Source organism: Pelophylax lessonae (genome assembly GCF_965119305.1).
Source record: "Pelophylax lessonae genome assembly, chromosome: 7".
Classification (NCBI taxonomy): domain Eukaryota; kingdom Metazoa; phylum Chordata; class Amphibia; order Anura; family Ranidae; genus Pelophylax; species Pelophylax lessonae.
The window spans coordinates 295954417-295973465 of record NC_138774.1 but is presented as its reverse complement, the minus strand read 5'-3'; the positions used below and the strand labels follow the sequence as shown (position 1 = coordinate 295973465).

The 19049-nt window shown below is 47.7% G+C and overlaps 1 protein-coding gene across 1 annotated transcript in view; it reads right to left on the bottom strand.

Annotated features, from left to right (window-relative positions):
- The window catches only part of STARD8 (StAR related lipid transfer domain containing 8), a 164959-nt gene extending 150742 nt beyond the window's left edge, over positions 1-14217 (bottom strand). The window contains exon 1 of the mRNA XM_082263529.1: positions 13896-14217. Within this exon, the coding sequence (XP_082119655.1) occupies positions 13896-13995 (100 nt within the window). The 5' untranslated portion in view covers positions 13996-14217. The remainder of the gene's footprint in view (positions 1-13895) is intronic.
- Between the last annotated feature and the right edge of the window lie 4832 nt (positions 14218-19049).

The following is a 19049-nucleotide window of genomic DNA, read 5'->3' as shown; positions in this document are numbered from 1 at the left end:
CGAGGCCACATGCCCTTAACATGTGGGAGTAGTTCTGTAGGGGGGGGGGTTCTTTAGGGTGGGGGGGGGCTCTGCTCCCCCCCCAAAGCACTGTGTACAAGGGCCTCTTCCCCACAACCCTGGGCAGTGGTTGTGGGGGTCTGCTGGCAGGGGGTTTATCAGAATCTGGAAGCTCCCTTGCACAAGGGGGCCCCTAGATCCTGCCCCAACCCCATATGAGTAAGTATGGGGTACATTGTACCAGCTATTCACTGGTTAAGGACGACGGCGGCCCCGCTCCTTAACATTGAAGCTACTAAACGTAGTTTACACACTGTGCTAACGTTAGCTTTCTAGTGTGCATGAAGCCTTAGACTGCAGCAGGAGAAGTGAGACAGGAATTAGTAGAGAAATATAAATGAAGTGTCCAGTCCATACGAATATCAGTTCCAGGAATGAACTACTGTGAGCCGGTCACATGAATTTCTGTCACATTCCTGATCCCTGGGTCAGATAATACAAGTACAGAGAGACGCTGATCATCCTCTGCAGCTCTGCGATCTGATTGGTGTTTCACTTCCATTTACACAAGTCAGTGTTCAGATGGAGAGAAGAAAGAAGAAGCCGAATACCAGGGAATCCACGTGGCCGGTCCTGTGGTCAGGAAGATCAGCTGCATGCCCGGGCTTTCCGCAGAAAAATGTGACATTTCCTGGCCCCGCCCTCACTGAATGACATTTCATTTGCTCCGTTTGCTACAAATTCTAAGCAGTTTATATTTTCTAAAATAAAATCCTTGTTTTCACTTTTATTTTGGTCCTTTGTTACATCTCCGTAACTGCTGATCTCCTGCCGCCTCTCTGCAGCCACTTCCTGTCTACAGGCACTGTGGTAATGGCTGCATGGCAATTCCTAGGGGCGGGTTCCCTCGTGGTGACAACAACAATGCCAGCGCAATGATCACTGGCACATCCTTTTGCATGCACCACAAGACAGGGTGACAACACAAGAGAGGAATCCAGGGGCAGGAATAGAGTGTTGCCACCTTATAACAGGAAGTGTCAGGTGTCACCCTATAACAGGAAGTGTCACCTGATAACAGTAAGTTTCTGGTGTCACCCTATAACAGGAAATGTCACCCTATATCAGAAAGTGTCTGGTGTCAACCTATAACAGGAAAAGTCACCCTTTAACAGGAGGTGTCGGGTGTCACCCTATAACAGGAAGTGTCACCCTATAACAGGAAGTGCCTGGTGTCACCCTAAAACAGGAAGTGTCACCCTATAACAGGAAGTGTCTGGTGTCACCCTATAACAGGAAGTGTCTGGTGTCACCCTATATCAGGAAGTGTCTGGTGTCACCCCTATAACAGGAAGTGTCTGGTGTCACCCCCTATAACAGGAAGTGTCACCCTATAACAGGAATTGTCTGGTATCACCCTACAACAAGAAGTGCCTGGTGTCACCCCTATAACAGGAAGAGTCACCCTATAACAGGAAGTGCCTGGTGTCACCCCTATAACAGGAAGAGTCACCCTATAACAGGAAGTGTCTGGTGTCACCCTATAACAGAAGGTGTCTGGTGTTAACCTATAACAGGAAGTGTCCCCCTATAACAATAAGTGTCGGAACAAGGAACTTCATGGCAGGATCATCAGGGATTATTTTAACCACTTTACCACCGGAGGATTTTGCTGTCTTCCGTCCAGGCCACTTTTTGCGATTCGGCGCTGTGCGACTTTAACTGACAATTGCGCAGTCGTGCGACGCTGTACCCAAACGAAATTTACGTCCTTTTTTTCCCACAAACAGAGCTTTCTTTTGGTGGTATTTGATCACCTGTGCGATTTTTACTTTTTGTGCTATAAACAAAAAAAGAGCGTTTATTTTGAAAAAATAACAATATTTTTCACATTTTTTTATATGAAATTCCCCCCCAAAAAAAATGTAAAAATCAATTTTTTTTTTAATTTTTGGCCAATTTGTTTTATGCTACATATGTTTAGTAAAAAAAAATCGCAATAAGCGTATTTTGATTGGTTTGCGCAAAAGTTATTGCATTTACTAACTAAGGGAAAGATTTCTGTCATTTTTGGTGGGTTTTTTTTTAACGCGTAATGGTGGTGATCTGCGATTTTTTTTTGCGGGACTGCGACATTGCGGCGGACAGATCGGACCCTTGACTGACATTTTTGACACTTTTGGGGGTACCAGTGACATTACTGCAGTAATCAGTGCTATAAATATGCACTGTTACTGTAAAAATGACACTGGCAGGGAAGGGGTTAATTTTATTGGAGGAGGGGGGGTTAATGTATGCCTGGTGCTTACTGACGTGTGGGGGGGGAGGTGACTGAGTGACACAAGGACAGATCGGATGTCCAGCTATGCTGAACACTCCGATCTGTCAGTCCCTGTCACTATGGAGATCCGCCCGCTGTGTTTACACACAGCGGGCGGATCTCCAGACTCGATCCCCGACGATCGGGGCAGAGCAGCGGCAATCGCCGCTGCTCCTCCCCTGGCCCGACTCCCGCTGTGAATGAACACAGTGGGAGCGAGCCTCCGGCGGCGCGCGAGCGCCGCCCACAAGGGGCGGAGTCCAGCAACGTAGGTCTACGTAGCTGGACGGGATCGCGGCACTTTGCCGCAGTAGCCTCCATGTGAGCGGGGCTAAAGTGGTTAATAAAAGCTGCACATTTAAAAAAAAAACCTTTGGAGTACAAAAATGTATTGGGGAGTTTTTTTATTAAAACAAATTAGTAAATGAGTGGTGGAGGGGGGGTGAGGGGTAAGTTAGGGGGTGCGTGACATTTGCTCGAACATGGCCTTTACATTATTAAAGATTATATAGGATTAGTGATCGGGTTTATTAACCACTTGCTGACCCAACCTTTTCTGGCAATTTTGTTTACAGGTTTAAATCAGTATTTTTTTGCTAGAAAATTACTTAGAACCCCCAAACATTATATATGTATTTTTTTTTTTTAGCAGAGACCCTAGAAAATCAAATGGCGATCATTGCAATTTTTTATGTCACACGTTTTTTAGCGCAGCGCTTTTTAAAAAATACACTTCAATTAATAGAAAAAAAATATATATACCCCGACTTTTTGTAAAATAAGAAAGATGAACTCACGCCGAGTAAATTGATACCTAACATGTCGCGCTTTAAAATTGCGCACACTCGTGGAATGGCGCCAAACTACGATACATAAAAATCTCCATGGGCGATGTTTTAAAAATGTCTACTCGTTATTAGCACTGATGAGGCTGCACTGCTGCATACTGATAGGCTGCACTGATGAAGCTGCACTGATGGCCACTGATGAAGCTGCACTGATAAGCTGCACTGATAAGGCAACACCGATATGCTGCACTGATGGGCACTAATAAGGCTGCACTGATGGGCACTGATGAAGCTGCACTGATGGCCACTGCTGAGGCGGTACTACTGGCCACTGATGAGGCGGCACTGATAAGCTTCACTGAAAATGCAGCACGATATGCTTTACTGATGGGCACTAATAGGCTGCACTGATGGCTACACTGATGGGCATTGCTGAGGCAGCACTGGGGGCCACTGATGAGGCTGTACTGATGGCCACTGATGAGGCGGCAATGATGGGCTTTGATGAGACTGCACTGATGAAGTTGCACTGATGGCCACTGATAAGGCTGTACTGATGGGTACTGATATGCTTTATGTTAATATTGTTAGAGTTGTTGTTAATATTTATTTTTGTAAGTTAATTCTGCAAAAAACATTTAACAGTGTCATTTCATGAGATAATTTACGAGCGTGTGCTTAGGGGCGGGGCAGAGTAGGGGTTGGGTGGGGCAACTGGTGGCGAGTAAAGCCCCGTACACACGTACTGATCGTCGGCCGAACGATCGGCCGTCTTTTGTCCGGTGCTGTCGTGTCTGTTGAAAACTGCAAAAGACTGCACACGAATTTTGTCGGCCAACAACAGCCGACTGCAGAAGTGATGTCATGTGATGGTTAACTTTCCTTGTCTTTTTTCTTTTCTGAGCATGCCCAGTCTTGCAAATCTGCTGTCTGTCGGCCGAAATCTGTACTGACTGGCGAACAATCAGCCGTTCTGGTGTTGGCCAACAAAAATTTTAATGCCTGCACGACAGATTCTGTTCGGCCGAAAATGCGCTGTCGGCTGTCGGAAGCATCATACTAACAAGCCTACAATCGGCCGAATATTTACGGCTGACAATCGGTACGTGTGTACGGGGCTTTACTCTTAAGGCATGGTTAGTAGCCTAGGACTTGAAATTTTGAGCCCTGTGTTAGAGAATCCCTAAACACATCCCATTAGAAAAGAGGCGGGGCTCTATCTGACTTGCTGCAGCTTCTAATGCACATTGTGAGAAGCTCATAGTGTGCAGGAAGCCATTTCAGCCCAGTGCAAGACTGAAGGAGAGGAGCCATACGCCTGTGCTAGACTGAAGGGGAGGAGCCGGTACACCTGTGCAAGACTGAATGGGAGGAGTCAGTTCACTTGTGCAAGACTGAAGGGGGAGGAGCTGGTTCATCTGTGCAAGACTAAAGGCGGAGGAATCGGTACAACTGTGCAAGACTGAAGGGGAGGAGCCATACAAGTGTGCAAGACTGAAAGGGGAGGAGCTGGTACACCTGTGCTAGACTGAAGGGCAGGAGCCAGTACACCTGTGCAAGACTGAAATGAGGAGTCATTACACCTGTGCAAGACTGAAGGGGAGGAGCCGGTACGCCTGTGGAAAAATGAAGGGGAGGAGCCGATACAACTGTTCAAGACTGAAGGGGGGAGCCGTACACCTGTGCAAGACTGAAGGGGAGGAGCCGATACACCTATGCAAGACTGAAGGGGAGGAGCTGGTACACCTGTGGAAAACTGAAGGGGAGGAGTTGGTACACCTGTGCAAGACTGAAGGGGAGGAGCCGATACACCTATGCAAGACTGAAGGGGAGGAGCCGTTACACCTGTGGAAAACTGAAGGGGAGGAGTCAGTATACATGTTGAAGACTGAAGGGGAGGAGCCGGTACAGCTGTTCAAGACTGAAGGGGAGGAGCCGTACACCTGTGCAAGACTGAAGGGGAGGAGCCGGTACACCTGTGCAAGACTAAAGGGGGAGGAGCCAGTACACCTGTGCAAGACTGAAGGGGAGGAGCTGGTACACCTGTGCAAGACTAAAGGGGGGGGGGCAGAGGTCAGAAGTAACTCATTCACCAAAAAGAACAGATCACACACAATCTCTGGATCCAGGATATGGATTTATATTCATCATGATAATATTGATGTTTGTTCTGGCCCCTCCCCCTCACCGAATCATCTCAGTTCACAACCGTTTTTTTTCAACTTTTGGTTTCGGGTTGAATGTTGCGGAGCAGACGGACCGACCACAAAGAGGAACATCAATTCCAATAACTGATTGTTGGGAAACGTTTCATGGGAACACCGCACAGCGAGGCTGTTCACAGAAAATCTTTGTTGTGGAGTCCGCTGTGCGCGCCGCTGATTCCTAGCCTGCGTGCGTTGTCACTGACGGCTGCCCTGGCTGACTAGCTATCAGCAACCAGTCAGGTGGCTACAATGTTAAATGTATGAAAATGTCACTGATTGGGTTCTTTGCTGTCCACAAAGCCTGGACCACGATGTGACGACGTAACGTACAAATAAAGAACACCATGTGACCTGCAGGGGACGCCGCACACACCTTGCAGGAGGCACAACACTTGAGAAAACAGAGGATGAGGAGGAGTCACTTCCTGGTGGTTTGACCCACACTGATGACATCATAACCGCATTATTTATACTTTGCCACAAGCACTTCCAAAGTGATACAAAGTATAAATAAACCACAAAAATATAAATAAATACAACGTCTCCAGTACATGGGCGGTGACCACACCCAACCACTTCCTGGTGACCACTCATTCCCATTTATCCGCTGTTCTGCATCATAGTAGAGCTAGTAGTAGTTGTTAGTGTAGTATCTGTTTTGATCAGTTTTCGAGAACAGAATGCTGGCGGGTGAGGTTGGTTAGTAATTCCTGATGCAATAAGGGGGGGGGGAGGGGGATCCTTTCCTCCTGGGATGACTATGGACTGGTTCAGTAGGCCTGATCCTGGTTGTAGGCAGGCTCTCTTTAAAGTGATATTAAACAGAGAAGAGTTAATTTCTATGATTCATTCAGAAAAATCATATAAATCAGGCATCACTAGAGGACCGTGGTCCGGATCTGGACTGAGTCAACGTCTCATCCGGACTGCCAAGGTTCCGCCATTTAGGAGCCATTCTGCTCCGCAGCCATTTCCATCTCTGTTTTTATTCTCACAGAGCCAACAGAAGAAGGTAGGACAGTTCGGGAGTTACCCAAGTTTAAAAGCAGGTGATTGGTTGCTAGGATGCAGTGCGGTCCTAGAAACCAATCACCCGCTTGCAGCTCTGTCCCTCTATCCACACCTACTGTGCCTCCCACTTTCAGCTCTGTCTGTGTAAGGTAGGACAAGAAGGGGGGACAATGTGAAGGGGAGCTTAGGACAGTAATGAGGAAGGACGACTGAGGACAGTAATGGGAGTTGCGGAGTGAGGACAGTAATTGGTCGGGAATGAGGACAGTAATGGGGGGGCTGAGGACATTATTGTAAGGCAGGGCTGAGCACAGTATTCGGAGAGGGGAGCGAAGGACAGTAATGGGGGGAGCTGGGGACAGTAATGGGGGGAGCAGGGGACAGTAATGGGGGGAGCAGGGGACAGTAATGGTGGGGCTAAGGACAATAATGGGGGGAGCTGGGGACAGTAATGGGGGAGCTGAGAACAGTAATGGGGGGGGGGGGCTGTGATCAGTAATGGGGGAGCTGAGGACAGTAATAAAGGGGCTGAGGATCATAATGAGGGGGGAAAATGAGAACAGTAATGGGGGAGCTGAGGACAGTAATGGGGGGGAGCTGAGGACGGTAACAAAGGAGCTGAGGACAGTATTAGGGGAGATGAGGACAGTAATGGGGGGGAGGCTGAGAACTGTTATGGGGGAGCTGAGGACAGTAATGGGGGGAGCTGAAGACAGTAATAGAGGGGCTGAGGACAATAATGGGGGGGAGGCTGAGGACAGTAATGGGGGGAGCTGAGAACAGTAATGGGGGGGCTGAGGACAGTAATATAGGGGGTGCCTGAAGACAGTAATGGGGGAGGCTGACAGTAAAGGGGGGCTGAGGACAGTAATGGGGGGAGGCTGAGAACAGTAATGGGGGGGCTGAGAACAGTAATGGGGGGGTAGGCTGAGGACAGTAATGGGGGAGGCTGACAGTAATGGGGGGCTGAGGACAGTAATGGGGAAGCTAAGAACAGTAATGGGGAGGCTGAGAACAGTAATGGGGAGGCTGAGGACAGTAATCGGGGGGCTGAGGGCAGTAATGGGAGAGCTGAGGACAGTAATGGGGGAGTTGAGGACAGTAATGGGGGAGGCTGAGGACAGTAATGGGGGAGGCTGAGGACAGTAATGGTAGGGAGGGGTCTGAGGACAGTAATAGGAAGGGCTGAGGACAGTAATAGCGGGGGCTGAGGACAGTAATATGTGAGGGGAGGGGCTTAGCACAGTATCATGAGTAGAAGGGGCTTAGGACAATAATGTGAAGGGGTGATTTTGATGGGGAGGGGAGTGACTGTGATATGCAGGGGGGACTGAGGATGCTGATGTAAGAAGGCTATTGTGATATGAGGCTTGGCTCAGATCTGTGCATGCGCATTTGTATACGCACATCACATGTAAGGTAGCCATTCATTTCACTGGGCTGCCCTACCCACAAGAAACACAGAGAAAGAAGACTCAACCCTTTTTTTTTAAAAAATGGTGCCACACCAAGCTGCATGGTGCTGAAGCACCATGTGGTTTGGCACTCATGAAAATGTGCCATAGGTGCCGACGTGTGAAAGTGTCAATGAGAATTAATGGCACACCCCGCACTTCTGCTGAAGTGCAGCATGTTCCTCTGTGGGTCGGGAACATGTTCCCCAGCGACGGAGATGTGACCCTAATCTAAGAAGAGAAGGGGGCTGTAATGTGAAGTATCTAAGTCTTCATACAAACAATTCAGACCAGAGGCCTAACTAGAACCTTCAGGGCCTCCGGTGCAAGAAACCATGAAGGGCCCCCCTTCAATGTGACTGACTATGACTCTGTCCATTCAGAAAAGGAAGGAGCTGGTAAATACCCTCGATATATATCATGCCCCTGTATTTTGTTTTTTTAATCCTCTAAGTCCCTTTTCCATGCAGCGCTGCTGTGTGGTCACATGATCCCTTCCACTTCTTTAGCATCTGCAGGGAAAGATCCTCGAGGGAGGGGCTATTCTGCTGATGCATGTTCTGTACAGTGTGAGTCTGTGTCTGGCCAGCCCTGATTGGTGCTGTGCCAGTCACATGACTTAAATAAAACCAGTTTCAGAAGAGCAATTCAAATTAAATTATAAATATCCGCAAAACTGTTTTACAGCTCACAATAAATCTTCATTGAACATCGAATGTGTATTTTTGGTGCATCAATCTGGTGTAGGCAGAGTCAGAGATGATTGGTGCTAGCTTTCATTTTGTTCAGGGGGCATCGCTATCCTGGCTAACATGTGAGGCCCATCGTTGGGCGGCAAAAAAATAAATAAATAAAGACCTGGCTAACATGTGAGGCCCCACATTGGGTGGAAAAAACAAAAACCTGGCTCACACACATGGCTACATGTTAGGCTCCAAAAAAAAAAGATCTGGCTCACACACAAGGCTCCACGTTAGGCACCAAAAAAAGTGATCTGTTTCACACACAAGGCTCTACGTTAGGCACAAAAAAAAAGATCTGGCTCACACACAAGGCTCCACGTTAGGCTCAAAAAAAAAAAAAAAAAGATCTGGCTCACACACAAGGCTCCATGTTAGGCTCCAAAAAAAAAAAGATCTGGCTCACACACAAGGCTCCACGTTAGGCACAAAAAAAAGATCTGGCTCACACACAAGGCTCCACGTTAGGCTCAAAAAAAAAAAAAAAAGATCTGGCTCACACACAAGGCTCCATGTTAGGCTCCAAAAAAAAAAGATCTGGCTCACACACAAGGCTCCACGTTAGGCACCAAAAAAAGTGATCTGTTTCACACACAAGGCTCTACGTTAGGCACAAAAAAAAAGATCTGGCTCACACACAAGGCTCCACGTAAGGCACCAAAAAAAGATCTGGCTCACACACAAGGCTCCACATTAGGCACCAAAAAAAAAAGAGATCTGGCTCACACACAAGGCTCCACGTTAGGCACCAAAAAAGATCTGGCTCACACACAAGGCTCCACGTTAGGCTCCAAACAAAAAGAAAAGATCTGGCTCACACACAAGGCTCCACGTTAGACACCAAAAAAAAAAAAAAAAGATCTGGCTCACACACAAGGCTCCACGTCAGGCACCAAAAAAAAAGAGATCTGGCTCACACACAAGGCTCCACGTTAGGCACCAAAACAGATCTGGCTCACACACAAGGCTCCACGTTAGGCTCCAAACAAAAAGAAAAGATCTGGCTCACACACAAGGCTCCACGTTAGGCACCAAAAAAAAAAAAAAAGATCTGGCTCACACACAAGGCTCCACGTCAGGCACCAAAAAATAAAGAGATCTGGCTCACACACAAGGCTCCACGTTAGGCACCAAAACAGATCTGGCTCACACACAAGGCTCCACGTTAGGCTCCAAACAAAAAGAAAAGACCTGGCTCACACACAAGGCTCCACGTTAGGCACTAAAAAAAAAAAGATCTGGCTCACACACAAGGCTCCACGTTAGGCACCAAAAAAGATCTGGCTCACACACAAGGCTCCACGTTAGGCACCGAAAGAAAAAGATCTGGCTCACACACAAGGCTCCACGTTAGGCACCAAAAGAAAAAGATCTGGCTCACACACAAGGCTCTACGTCAGGCACCAAAAAAAAAAGAGATCTGGCTCACACACAAGGCTCCACGTTAGGCACCAAAAAAAAAGAGATCTGGCTCACACACAAGGCTCCACGTTAGGCACCAAAAAAAAAAGAGATCTGGCTCACACACAAGGCTCCACGTTGGGCACCAAAAAAAAAAGAGATCTGGCTCACACACAAGGCTCCACGTTAGGCACCAAAAAAGATCTGGCTCACACACAAGGCTCCACGTTAGGCTCCAAACAAAAAGAAAAGATCTGGCTCACACACAAGACTCCACGTTTGGCACCAAAAAAAAAAAAGATCTGGCTCACACACAAGGCTCCACGTTAGGCATCCTAACAAAAAAAAGATCTGGCTCACACACAAGGCTCCACGTTAGGCACCAAAAAAGATCTGGCTCACACACAAGGCTCCACGTTAGGCTCCAAACAAAAAGAAAAGATCTGGCTCACACACAAGGCTGCACGTTAGGCTCCAAACAAAAAGAAAAGATCTGGCTCACACACAAGGCTCCACGTTAGGCACCAAAAAAAAAAAAAAAAAGATCTGGCTCACACACAAGGCTCCACGTTAGGCACCGAAAGAAAAAGATCTGGCTCAAACACAAGGCTCCACGTTAGGCACCAAAAGAAAAAGATCTGGCTCACACACAAGGCTCCACATTAGGCACCAAAAAAAAAGAGATCTGGCTCACACACAAGGCTCCACGTTAGGCACTAAAAAAGATCTGGCTCACACACAAGGCTCCACGTTAGACTCCAAACAAAAAGAAAAGATCTGGCTCACACACAAGGCTCCACGTTAGGCACCAAAAAAAAAAAAAGATCTGGCTCACACACAAGGCTCCACGTCAGGCACCAAAAAAAAAAAGAGATCTGGCTTACACACAAGGCTCCACGTTAGGCACCAAAAAAGATCTGGCTCACACACAAGGCTCCACGTTAAGCACCAAAAAAAAAAGAGATCAAGCTCACACACAAGGCTCCACGTTAGGCACCAAAAAAGACCTGGCTCACACACAAGGCTCCACGTTAGGCACCAAAAAAAAAAGAGATCTGGCTCACACACAAGGCTCCACGTTAGGCACCAAAAAAGATCTGGCTCACACACAAGGCTCCACGTTAGGCTCCAAAAAAAAGAAAAGATCTGGCTCACACACAAGGCTCCACGTTAAGCACCAAAAAAAAAAAAGATCTGGCTCACACACAAGGCTCCACGTTAGGCATCCTAACAAAAAAAAGATCTGGCTCACACACAAGGCTCCACGTTAGGCACCCGAACAAAAAAAAGATCTGGCTCACAAACAAGGCTCCACGTTAGGTACCGAAAGAAAAAGATCTGGCTCACACACAAGGCTCCACGTTAGGCACCGAAAAAAAAGATCTGGCTCACACACAAGGCTCCACGTTAGGCACCAAAAGAAAAAGATCTGGCTCACACACAAGGCTCCACGTTAGGCACCGAAAAAAAAGATCTGGCTCACACACAAGGCTCCACGTTAGGCACCAAAAGAAAAAGATCTGGCTCACACACAAGGCTCCACGTTAGGCACCGAAAAAAAAAGATCTGGCTCACACACAAGGCTCCACATTAGGCACCAAAAAAAAAAAAAGATCTGGCTCACACATGGCTCACAATTCATCCCAAAGGAGTTCAGTAGGGTTAAGGTCAGCACCCTGTGGTCTCTCCCACCAGCCATGACCCCATGACCTCTCCCACCAGCATTGCATAGAGAAGCACAGAGACCCAGTTAGGACATTACTGAGACTAAAACGATGTAATGAAATGGAAAGTTAATTTTGTATTTCATTAGCATGTTAAAAATGGGAGGAAATCTAATCGGAATACACTTCAGGTTTACTAAAACAACGATGAAGGTTTGTTAGGTGGCAGATTGAGGAGGAAACGAAGAGCTGCTGCAGAATGACAGGATTAGAAACAACGGACAAGAAAAACCCGATCCTCCTGTGACCACATCTGTCCCAGTCCTTACATTATAAATGTCTCTATTGTCTACAGTGTGGCCTGTGTGCCCAGAACATGTCCCAACACTTGACAGGTGCAGCAGCTGGAGTTTATGATGTAGCGTCACTCCCCTCCCCCCCATATAGAATGACCCCCCCCTCCCATTCTATATACATCCACCCTCTCATCCCATCCAATATGATCCATACATGCATAACAGATACTGAGAATGCCCCCTACATTGGTGGTCAGTGAGAAGAATGCTCCTTACATTGGTGGTCAGTGGGAAGAATGTCCCTTACATTGGTGGTCAGTGGAAGAATGTTCCTTACATTGGTGGTCAGTGGAAGAACGCTCCTTACATTGGTGGTCAGTGGGAAGAATGTCCCTTACATTGGGGGTCAGTGGGAAGAATGCTCCTTACATTGGAGGTCAGTGGGAAGAATGTCCCTTACATTGGGGGTCAGTGGGAAGAATGTTCCTTACATTGGTGATCAGTGGGAAGAATGTAGCTTACATTGGTGGTCAGTGGGAAGAATGCTCCTTACATTGGTGGTCAGTGGGAAGAATGTCCCTTACATTGGTGGTCAGTGAGAAGAATTTTCCTTACATTGGTGATCAGTAGGAAGAATGTTCCTTACATTGGTGGTCAGTGGGAAGAATGTCCCTTACATTGGTGGTCAGTGGGAAGAATGTCCCTTACATTGGTGATCAGTGGGAAGAATGTCCTTACATTGGTGATCAGTGGGAAGAATGCTCCTTACATTGGTGATCAGTGGGAAGAATGTCCCTTACATTGGTGGTCAGTAGTGGCACTGGACTATGGAAGGCACCATCAGATGGGAGGTCGATCAACCATAGATAATAGAACCCCTAGCCACCTCTGGAGGAACCCTATTAATTGAGAATAGCTACTGTAGTGGGTGTGTTTACTTTTCTATATAAGGTAATATGGAGAGTCTGGGACCACCAACCAGACGTCTTTAAAACCGTCTCTCTGGGCCCCAAAATTCTAGGTACCATATGAGGGTATACCAATCCAAAGAATACTGTAAATCAATCCACTCCTCTGTGACCTTGAACCCCCTCACCCTACATGGGTGAGAACCCCAGAAGTACTCAAAATGTCTCTTATTTTCCCCCTTAGGGGACCACAACCCAAATGATGGGGACACGTCCAGGACAAATCCCCCCCGTGAAAGACTCCACTCCACCTCATCGATAGGTGCTGACTTCTTCTTGCCCCTTTTTAAGCTTCCCTTGCTGACGGGTTAACTTTTTGGAGACTAAAGTCCCTGAAATCAGGGTTTGGAGGCTCTTTCCCACCCAAAGTCTCTCTGAGTTTCTGAATTTTGGGTTTCAAATGAGGACATACCAATCCAAAGAGTACTGTAAATCAGTCCATTCCTTTCTGACTAAATAACCCTGGAACCCCTCACACTGTATAGGGGTAAGAACCCCAGACATACTCTGTAATCAGGGTTGGAGGCTCTTTCCCACCCAAAGTCTCTGAATTCCGGGTTCCACATTAGGACTTACCAATCCAGAGTACTGTTTATCAGTCCATTCCTCTCTGACTAAATAACCCTGGAACCCCTCACACTGTATAGGGGTAAGAACCTCAGAAGTACTCTGTAATCAGGGTTGGAAGTGCTTTCCCACCCAAAGTCTCTCCAAGTCTCTGAATTCCAGGTTCCACATTAGGACTTACCAATCCAAAGAGTACTGTAAATCAGTCCACTCCTCTCCAAACAGACAACCCTGGAACTCCTTACCTTGTATGGGTAAGAACCCCAGAAGTACTTATTGCCCCCCATAAAGGGACCACAACCCAAATATTAGGACACACACGTCCTGTCAAGGACATATCCCCCCCCCAGATTGGGTCTGGTGGAATGACACCCCTGAAATCAGTATAAGCACCCCTGTGCTCTTTCCTATACTATATACATTGTGTATAGGTGTGCTGGACACCATCATTAAGTATATCAATGTCTTGGCTGGCTCACCTGGGTCTATCGGCGTAGACAACCTATTCTTCAGACGTCTCCAGGTCTTGGATGCCCGTTTCTTAAACATTGTCCCATATGTCCTACTTCTGTCCGCCATTCCACGACAGATCCTACTCACAAAATCCACGAAAAAAGAGCCTCAGCAGGGATCAGCACGGCGTTCAGCCTCCATCTGCTGCTTCATGGAAAGTCTGACACGGCTGCTTGTGGTCGGGACAACCCAACGAGTTTTCGTCTTATGTGTCTGCTTCCTTGGCTACCAGCGTCTGGCTGCTTAGGTGTAGCTATCCATGGGTGTGGGTAGAGGTTCTGCCATATGAGAGGGGATTACCGTACGAACATCCGAGCCACTGCGTGCCACCAGCTCCACCTTAAGACAACGAACCGCCCTTTCCTTGTGGTCGAGCCGGGACTCAGCTCTACGAGTCGGCTATCGGCTTATCTTTGTGGTTTTCTACGATCTTCCTCTGACTCTTCCAGTTCCCTTTTTCATTTTTTTTTTTTGAAACACCATCTATTAATGTCTGAGCCGTTTGTGACCCCGTCTTCATGTGACACGGGTCAGTGTGACGCCGCCATGCTCTGCATTTGGAGGCGATCGATCCCCCCCTGAAATAAAGCCACTTTTCCTGGAGGTAGAAGGAGGAGTGAGGGATCTCCCCGGGGATGGGAAGTTTTTAGTGCTCCAGGCAGAGGAGAGGCAACAGCTGTTCACATCAATCTGTGACACCAAACACAGCAAACCCACAGCGCCCCTCCACCGGTCACAAGCCGCACGGCTCGGATTTCATTAAAGGAAACAATGAGCATGTCCTCGTAGTCCGGGCTGCTCTGCCAGGCATGCCTAAAGTTCCTGAACACTGTGAGACAAAGAACCCGATGAGAAGGGGATCATTCATACCGGGTGCGTCTATATGACCCATTCACAACATACAAGTGCATTGCTGTGCATTGAAGAAAAATGAAGACATGCATTCTTATACGGTGCGACACACAAAAACGCACGTTGAGGCAACACAATCAACAACAAAAAAAAGAAGATATTAGTATTTGATTGCTTGGGCCCCTTCCACACGGGGCGGACTCTTCCACTTATACAAATCAGACACGATTCTTCTTTCCTCTATGGAGCGGCAGATGGAAACGGATGTGTGTTCATTTACACCCGACCGCCATTCGATCCGATCCGCTCGAGCAGTGGTCTCCAAGCTGCGGCCTCGGGGCTAAATGTGGCCCTTTCCTTGCTTTTATCCGGCCGGGACATTATTCCTCGCACTGACACCAATGATGGGACACTATTCCTCCCATTGACACCAATGATAGGGCACTATTCCTCCCACTGATACCAATGATGGGACACTATTCCTCCCACTGACCCCAATGATGGGACACTATTCCTCCCACTGACACCAATGATGGGGCACTATTCCTCCCACTGACACCAATGATGGGTCACTATTCCTCCCACTGATACCAATGATGGGGCACTATTCCTCCCACTGACACCAATGATGGGGCACTATTCCTCCCACTGACACCAATGATGGGACACTATTCCTCCCACTGATACCAATGATGGGGCACTATTGATCTTTTATTGAAAAGAATCAAGCAACATATTTTATACAAAAGTAAAAAACATAACTATAGTACAATATTCCAACAGAAAACAAAGGAATACACATCCATGTGCAGAATATATACAATATATACATAATCCACTTCCAACATTTTTAGAAAACTATTTACATAAAGCAGCAGAGAGGGCCTAAGAGGCACAACCCATCACCTATGTATGCAGCCATTTATCAAAAACTGAGCATTAAGAAAAAATCTAGGGTGATAAGAGACAGAAAGCCACACCCAGGACAGAGACTCCTGGCAGTCAGGGAGGCTTGAAACCCCTCCACGCCTTCAACCAAGCCCTCTGACCCCACTTGTCTCTCTCAAGCGCCCGAATCTTCCCCACCTCATGCAGAATGTCAAACACCACCACCTGAACAGGAAGGATTTTACGCCGAAGGGTGACCTGACACCGTGCGTTCCAGGTGTAATAACGGACTACTAAGCTAACTAAAAAAAGTGTATCCAAACAAAAGCCCCCACCAGTATTGAATGCTCCATACACCCACTCAGCATAACCCAGCCTGGAGAGGAAAGGAACACCGAGGGCCCGCCCCACCTGTTTGTATACCTCTATGTTAAAAGGGCAACGAAGCAGAAAATGGTCCATAGTCTCCTCCTCACCTGAACATTCCTCCCGAGGACAACCACGATCCATCCCACTGCGGAATTTCAAATTGCCCCGAACATAGAGCCTCCCATGGAAGCACAACCAGGCCAGATCCCTGATTTTAAGGGGGACTCTAGCCAAATTAATCAATCTTAACCCTTCCCTCAAAATTGGGCCTGGGCAATCCCTTAAGGCCAGTGGGTCATGAAAGACTTCGCTCAAGACTCGGCTCATAAGGACTTTCCTCGGAGCAGATCTGAGATCTTCAGCCGACAGTCGCCACTGCCGCAGCAACTTCAGACACGGAGCGACATAGGCTGGGAGCTGACCACGATGACCCCTGAGATTCTTCACTTGGCCACCTTCTTCCCAAAGTCGCAGAAAAGGCCTAAACCAAGATCTAAACATGCCTGTCCATCCAGGAGGTTCCACTGCAAGCATACTACCAATGTTAAACTTGAGAAATAGCAGTGAAAAGAAAAGAACGGGGTTGACCATACCTAAGCCACCCTCCCTCCTGGATAGATAGGTGACATTCCTCTTGATGGGGTTCAGTCTGTTCCCCCACAGCATCTGGAAGAACACACTATAGATCCTAGCACAGAGAGACACTGGCAAGATGCAGACAGGGCTGACATACAAGAAGATCGGTATCAGGTAAGTCTTAATCAGATCAACCCTTTCCCTCAGAGATAACTTCCATCTCTTCCAGCTGACCACCTTAGTATTGGCAACTTCCAGCCTGCCTTCCCAGTTTTTAAGGCCATAATCGCCAGGTCCGAATTCAATGCCTAATATCTTAATTTTTTCCTGGGGCACTGGAAAGGTGTCCGGGAGATCAAACCCCTCACCTTCCTTTCCCATCCAAAAAACTTCACTCTTTTCCTGATTGATCTTGGAGCCTGATGCTTCAGAGTACCGTGATGTCAGAGAGACCACCTCCTCTGCTTCATCTGTCCCAGTGACAATCACTGACACATCATCCGCATAGGCAACAACCCTCAAAGGCGGCTCACCCGGGATTCCCACTGGTACCCCACACAACATGCTGCTCTCTAGCCTCCTGATGAAGGGGTCGATTGCAAACACATAGAGCAGGGGACTCAGGGGACAACCCTGGCGCACCCCAGAACCAACCTCAAAGGACTGTCCAACCCAACCATTAACAAGAGGGAAGCTTTCTGCCCCCTTATACAAGACTTTTAACCAATCGACAAAACCACCCGGCAGACCGTACTTACTAAAGAGCAACCACAGGTACTCATGGTTGACACGATCGAAAGCCTTTGCCTGATCCAATGCCAGTAAATACTTTCCCCAGCCTGCAGCCCTGCACTGCTCCAAGGCCTCCCGGACAGCTAAAACCGCTGTGAAGGTGCTCCTACCCTGGATCGAACAGTGCTGATGGCGAGAAAGCAAAGACTCTGCTACTGCCGATAGGCGCCAGAAAAGTATCTTCGCCAGCACCTTTCTATCGACATTGAGAAGGCTGATGGGGCGCCAATTCTCAATCATCGAAGGATCTTTACCTTTTGAAAGAAGAATCACAGCTGAGTGTCTCATGGAAGGGGGAAGCACCCCCTCAGCAAGACAACTGTTAAAAATCTCTACCAAATGTGGGGCCAGAATAGACTTAAAGGCTTTGTAAAACTCAGCCGTCAGACCATCCGGTCCAGGTGACTTCTTGATGGCAAGCTGTTCAATTGCCCTCGTCACCTCTTCAACTGTGATCTCTTCTGTCAAATTCATCAAAGGGACATCTCCACCATTTAGACCTGGAGTAGAGTCCAAAAAGCTTTCCATCTTGTCTCGGTCAAGCTCTTTCCTCCCAAGAAGTTCAGTATAAAAAGACCTCACGACCTCCAGGATCCCTGACCTGGACTTTGTCAAGGAACCTGTACTATCCTTAAGGCCAACGACCATCTTAACAGCTACACCCTGTTTGCAGTTCTGGTAAGGGTCAGGCGAGTGGTATTTCCCATAGTCCCGCTCCAGAACCAAAGAGGTATGCCGATCATATTGACACTTCCTGAGGAGGATTTTCACTTCAGAGATTGCCCCAGGATCTCCTCCTCTCGAGACAAGAATATCCAGCTTCCTCCGCAAACGTTGGTAGGTCATGTATCTATTAAACTGTTTTTTATTGGCTAGGCCCCTGAAGAATCCAGCAATCCTCTTTTTGGTCAGCTCCCACCACTCAGCCTTGCTGCTACAAAAGTCCAGGATGGTCACCTGTGCCTGAAAGAATTCCTCAAAGGATTGTCTAACATGTTCTTCCTCAAGGAGAGTCGAATTCAATCTCCAGATGCCTTTGCCCCTCTGAGGGAAGTCTGAAGCATTCAAGACCACAGATAGCATACAGTGATCAGAGAACTCCACTGCCTGCACCACTGGGGGTGAGAAAGCAGAGGCCTCCTTCAAAAAAAACCTATCTATCCTACTCTGACTATTACCTCGATGAAAGGTGAACCCTGTGTCATCCGGAAGGTGCTTAATGTGCACATCCACAAGACCAGCATCCCTAACCATACTATTTAAAAAAACGCTATCATATCCCAGCCTGTCATTGAAGTCCTTCCTGTCCTTGGGCCTAGTCACAGTATTAAAGTCACCTCCAAAAACCACTTGCCGGGATGTAAAAAGAAATGGCTTGATCCTTGTAAAAAGGCATTTCCTGTCCCACTTTGTGTGCGGCCCATAAATATTAATTAGGCGCAGGTCCTGCCCTCCCACAAGGACGTCTAAGACCATACATCTCCCAATCTCCACCTCAATAACCCGCCGGACAGTTACCATGCCGGTTTTAAACAACACCGCCACCCCGCTGTAAGGCTCGGCCGCAAGAGACCAGTAAGATGGACCATACCTCCACTCTCTCTTGGCCATATGAATATCTGCCAAGGAGGTGAGCCTAGTCT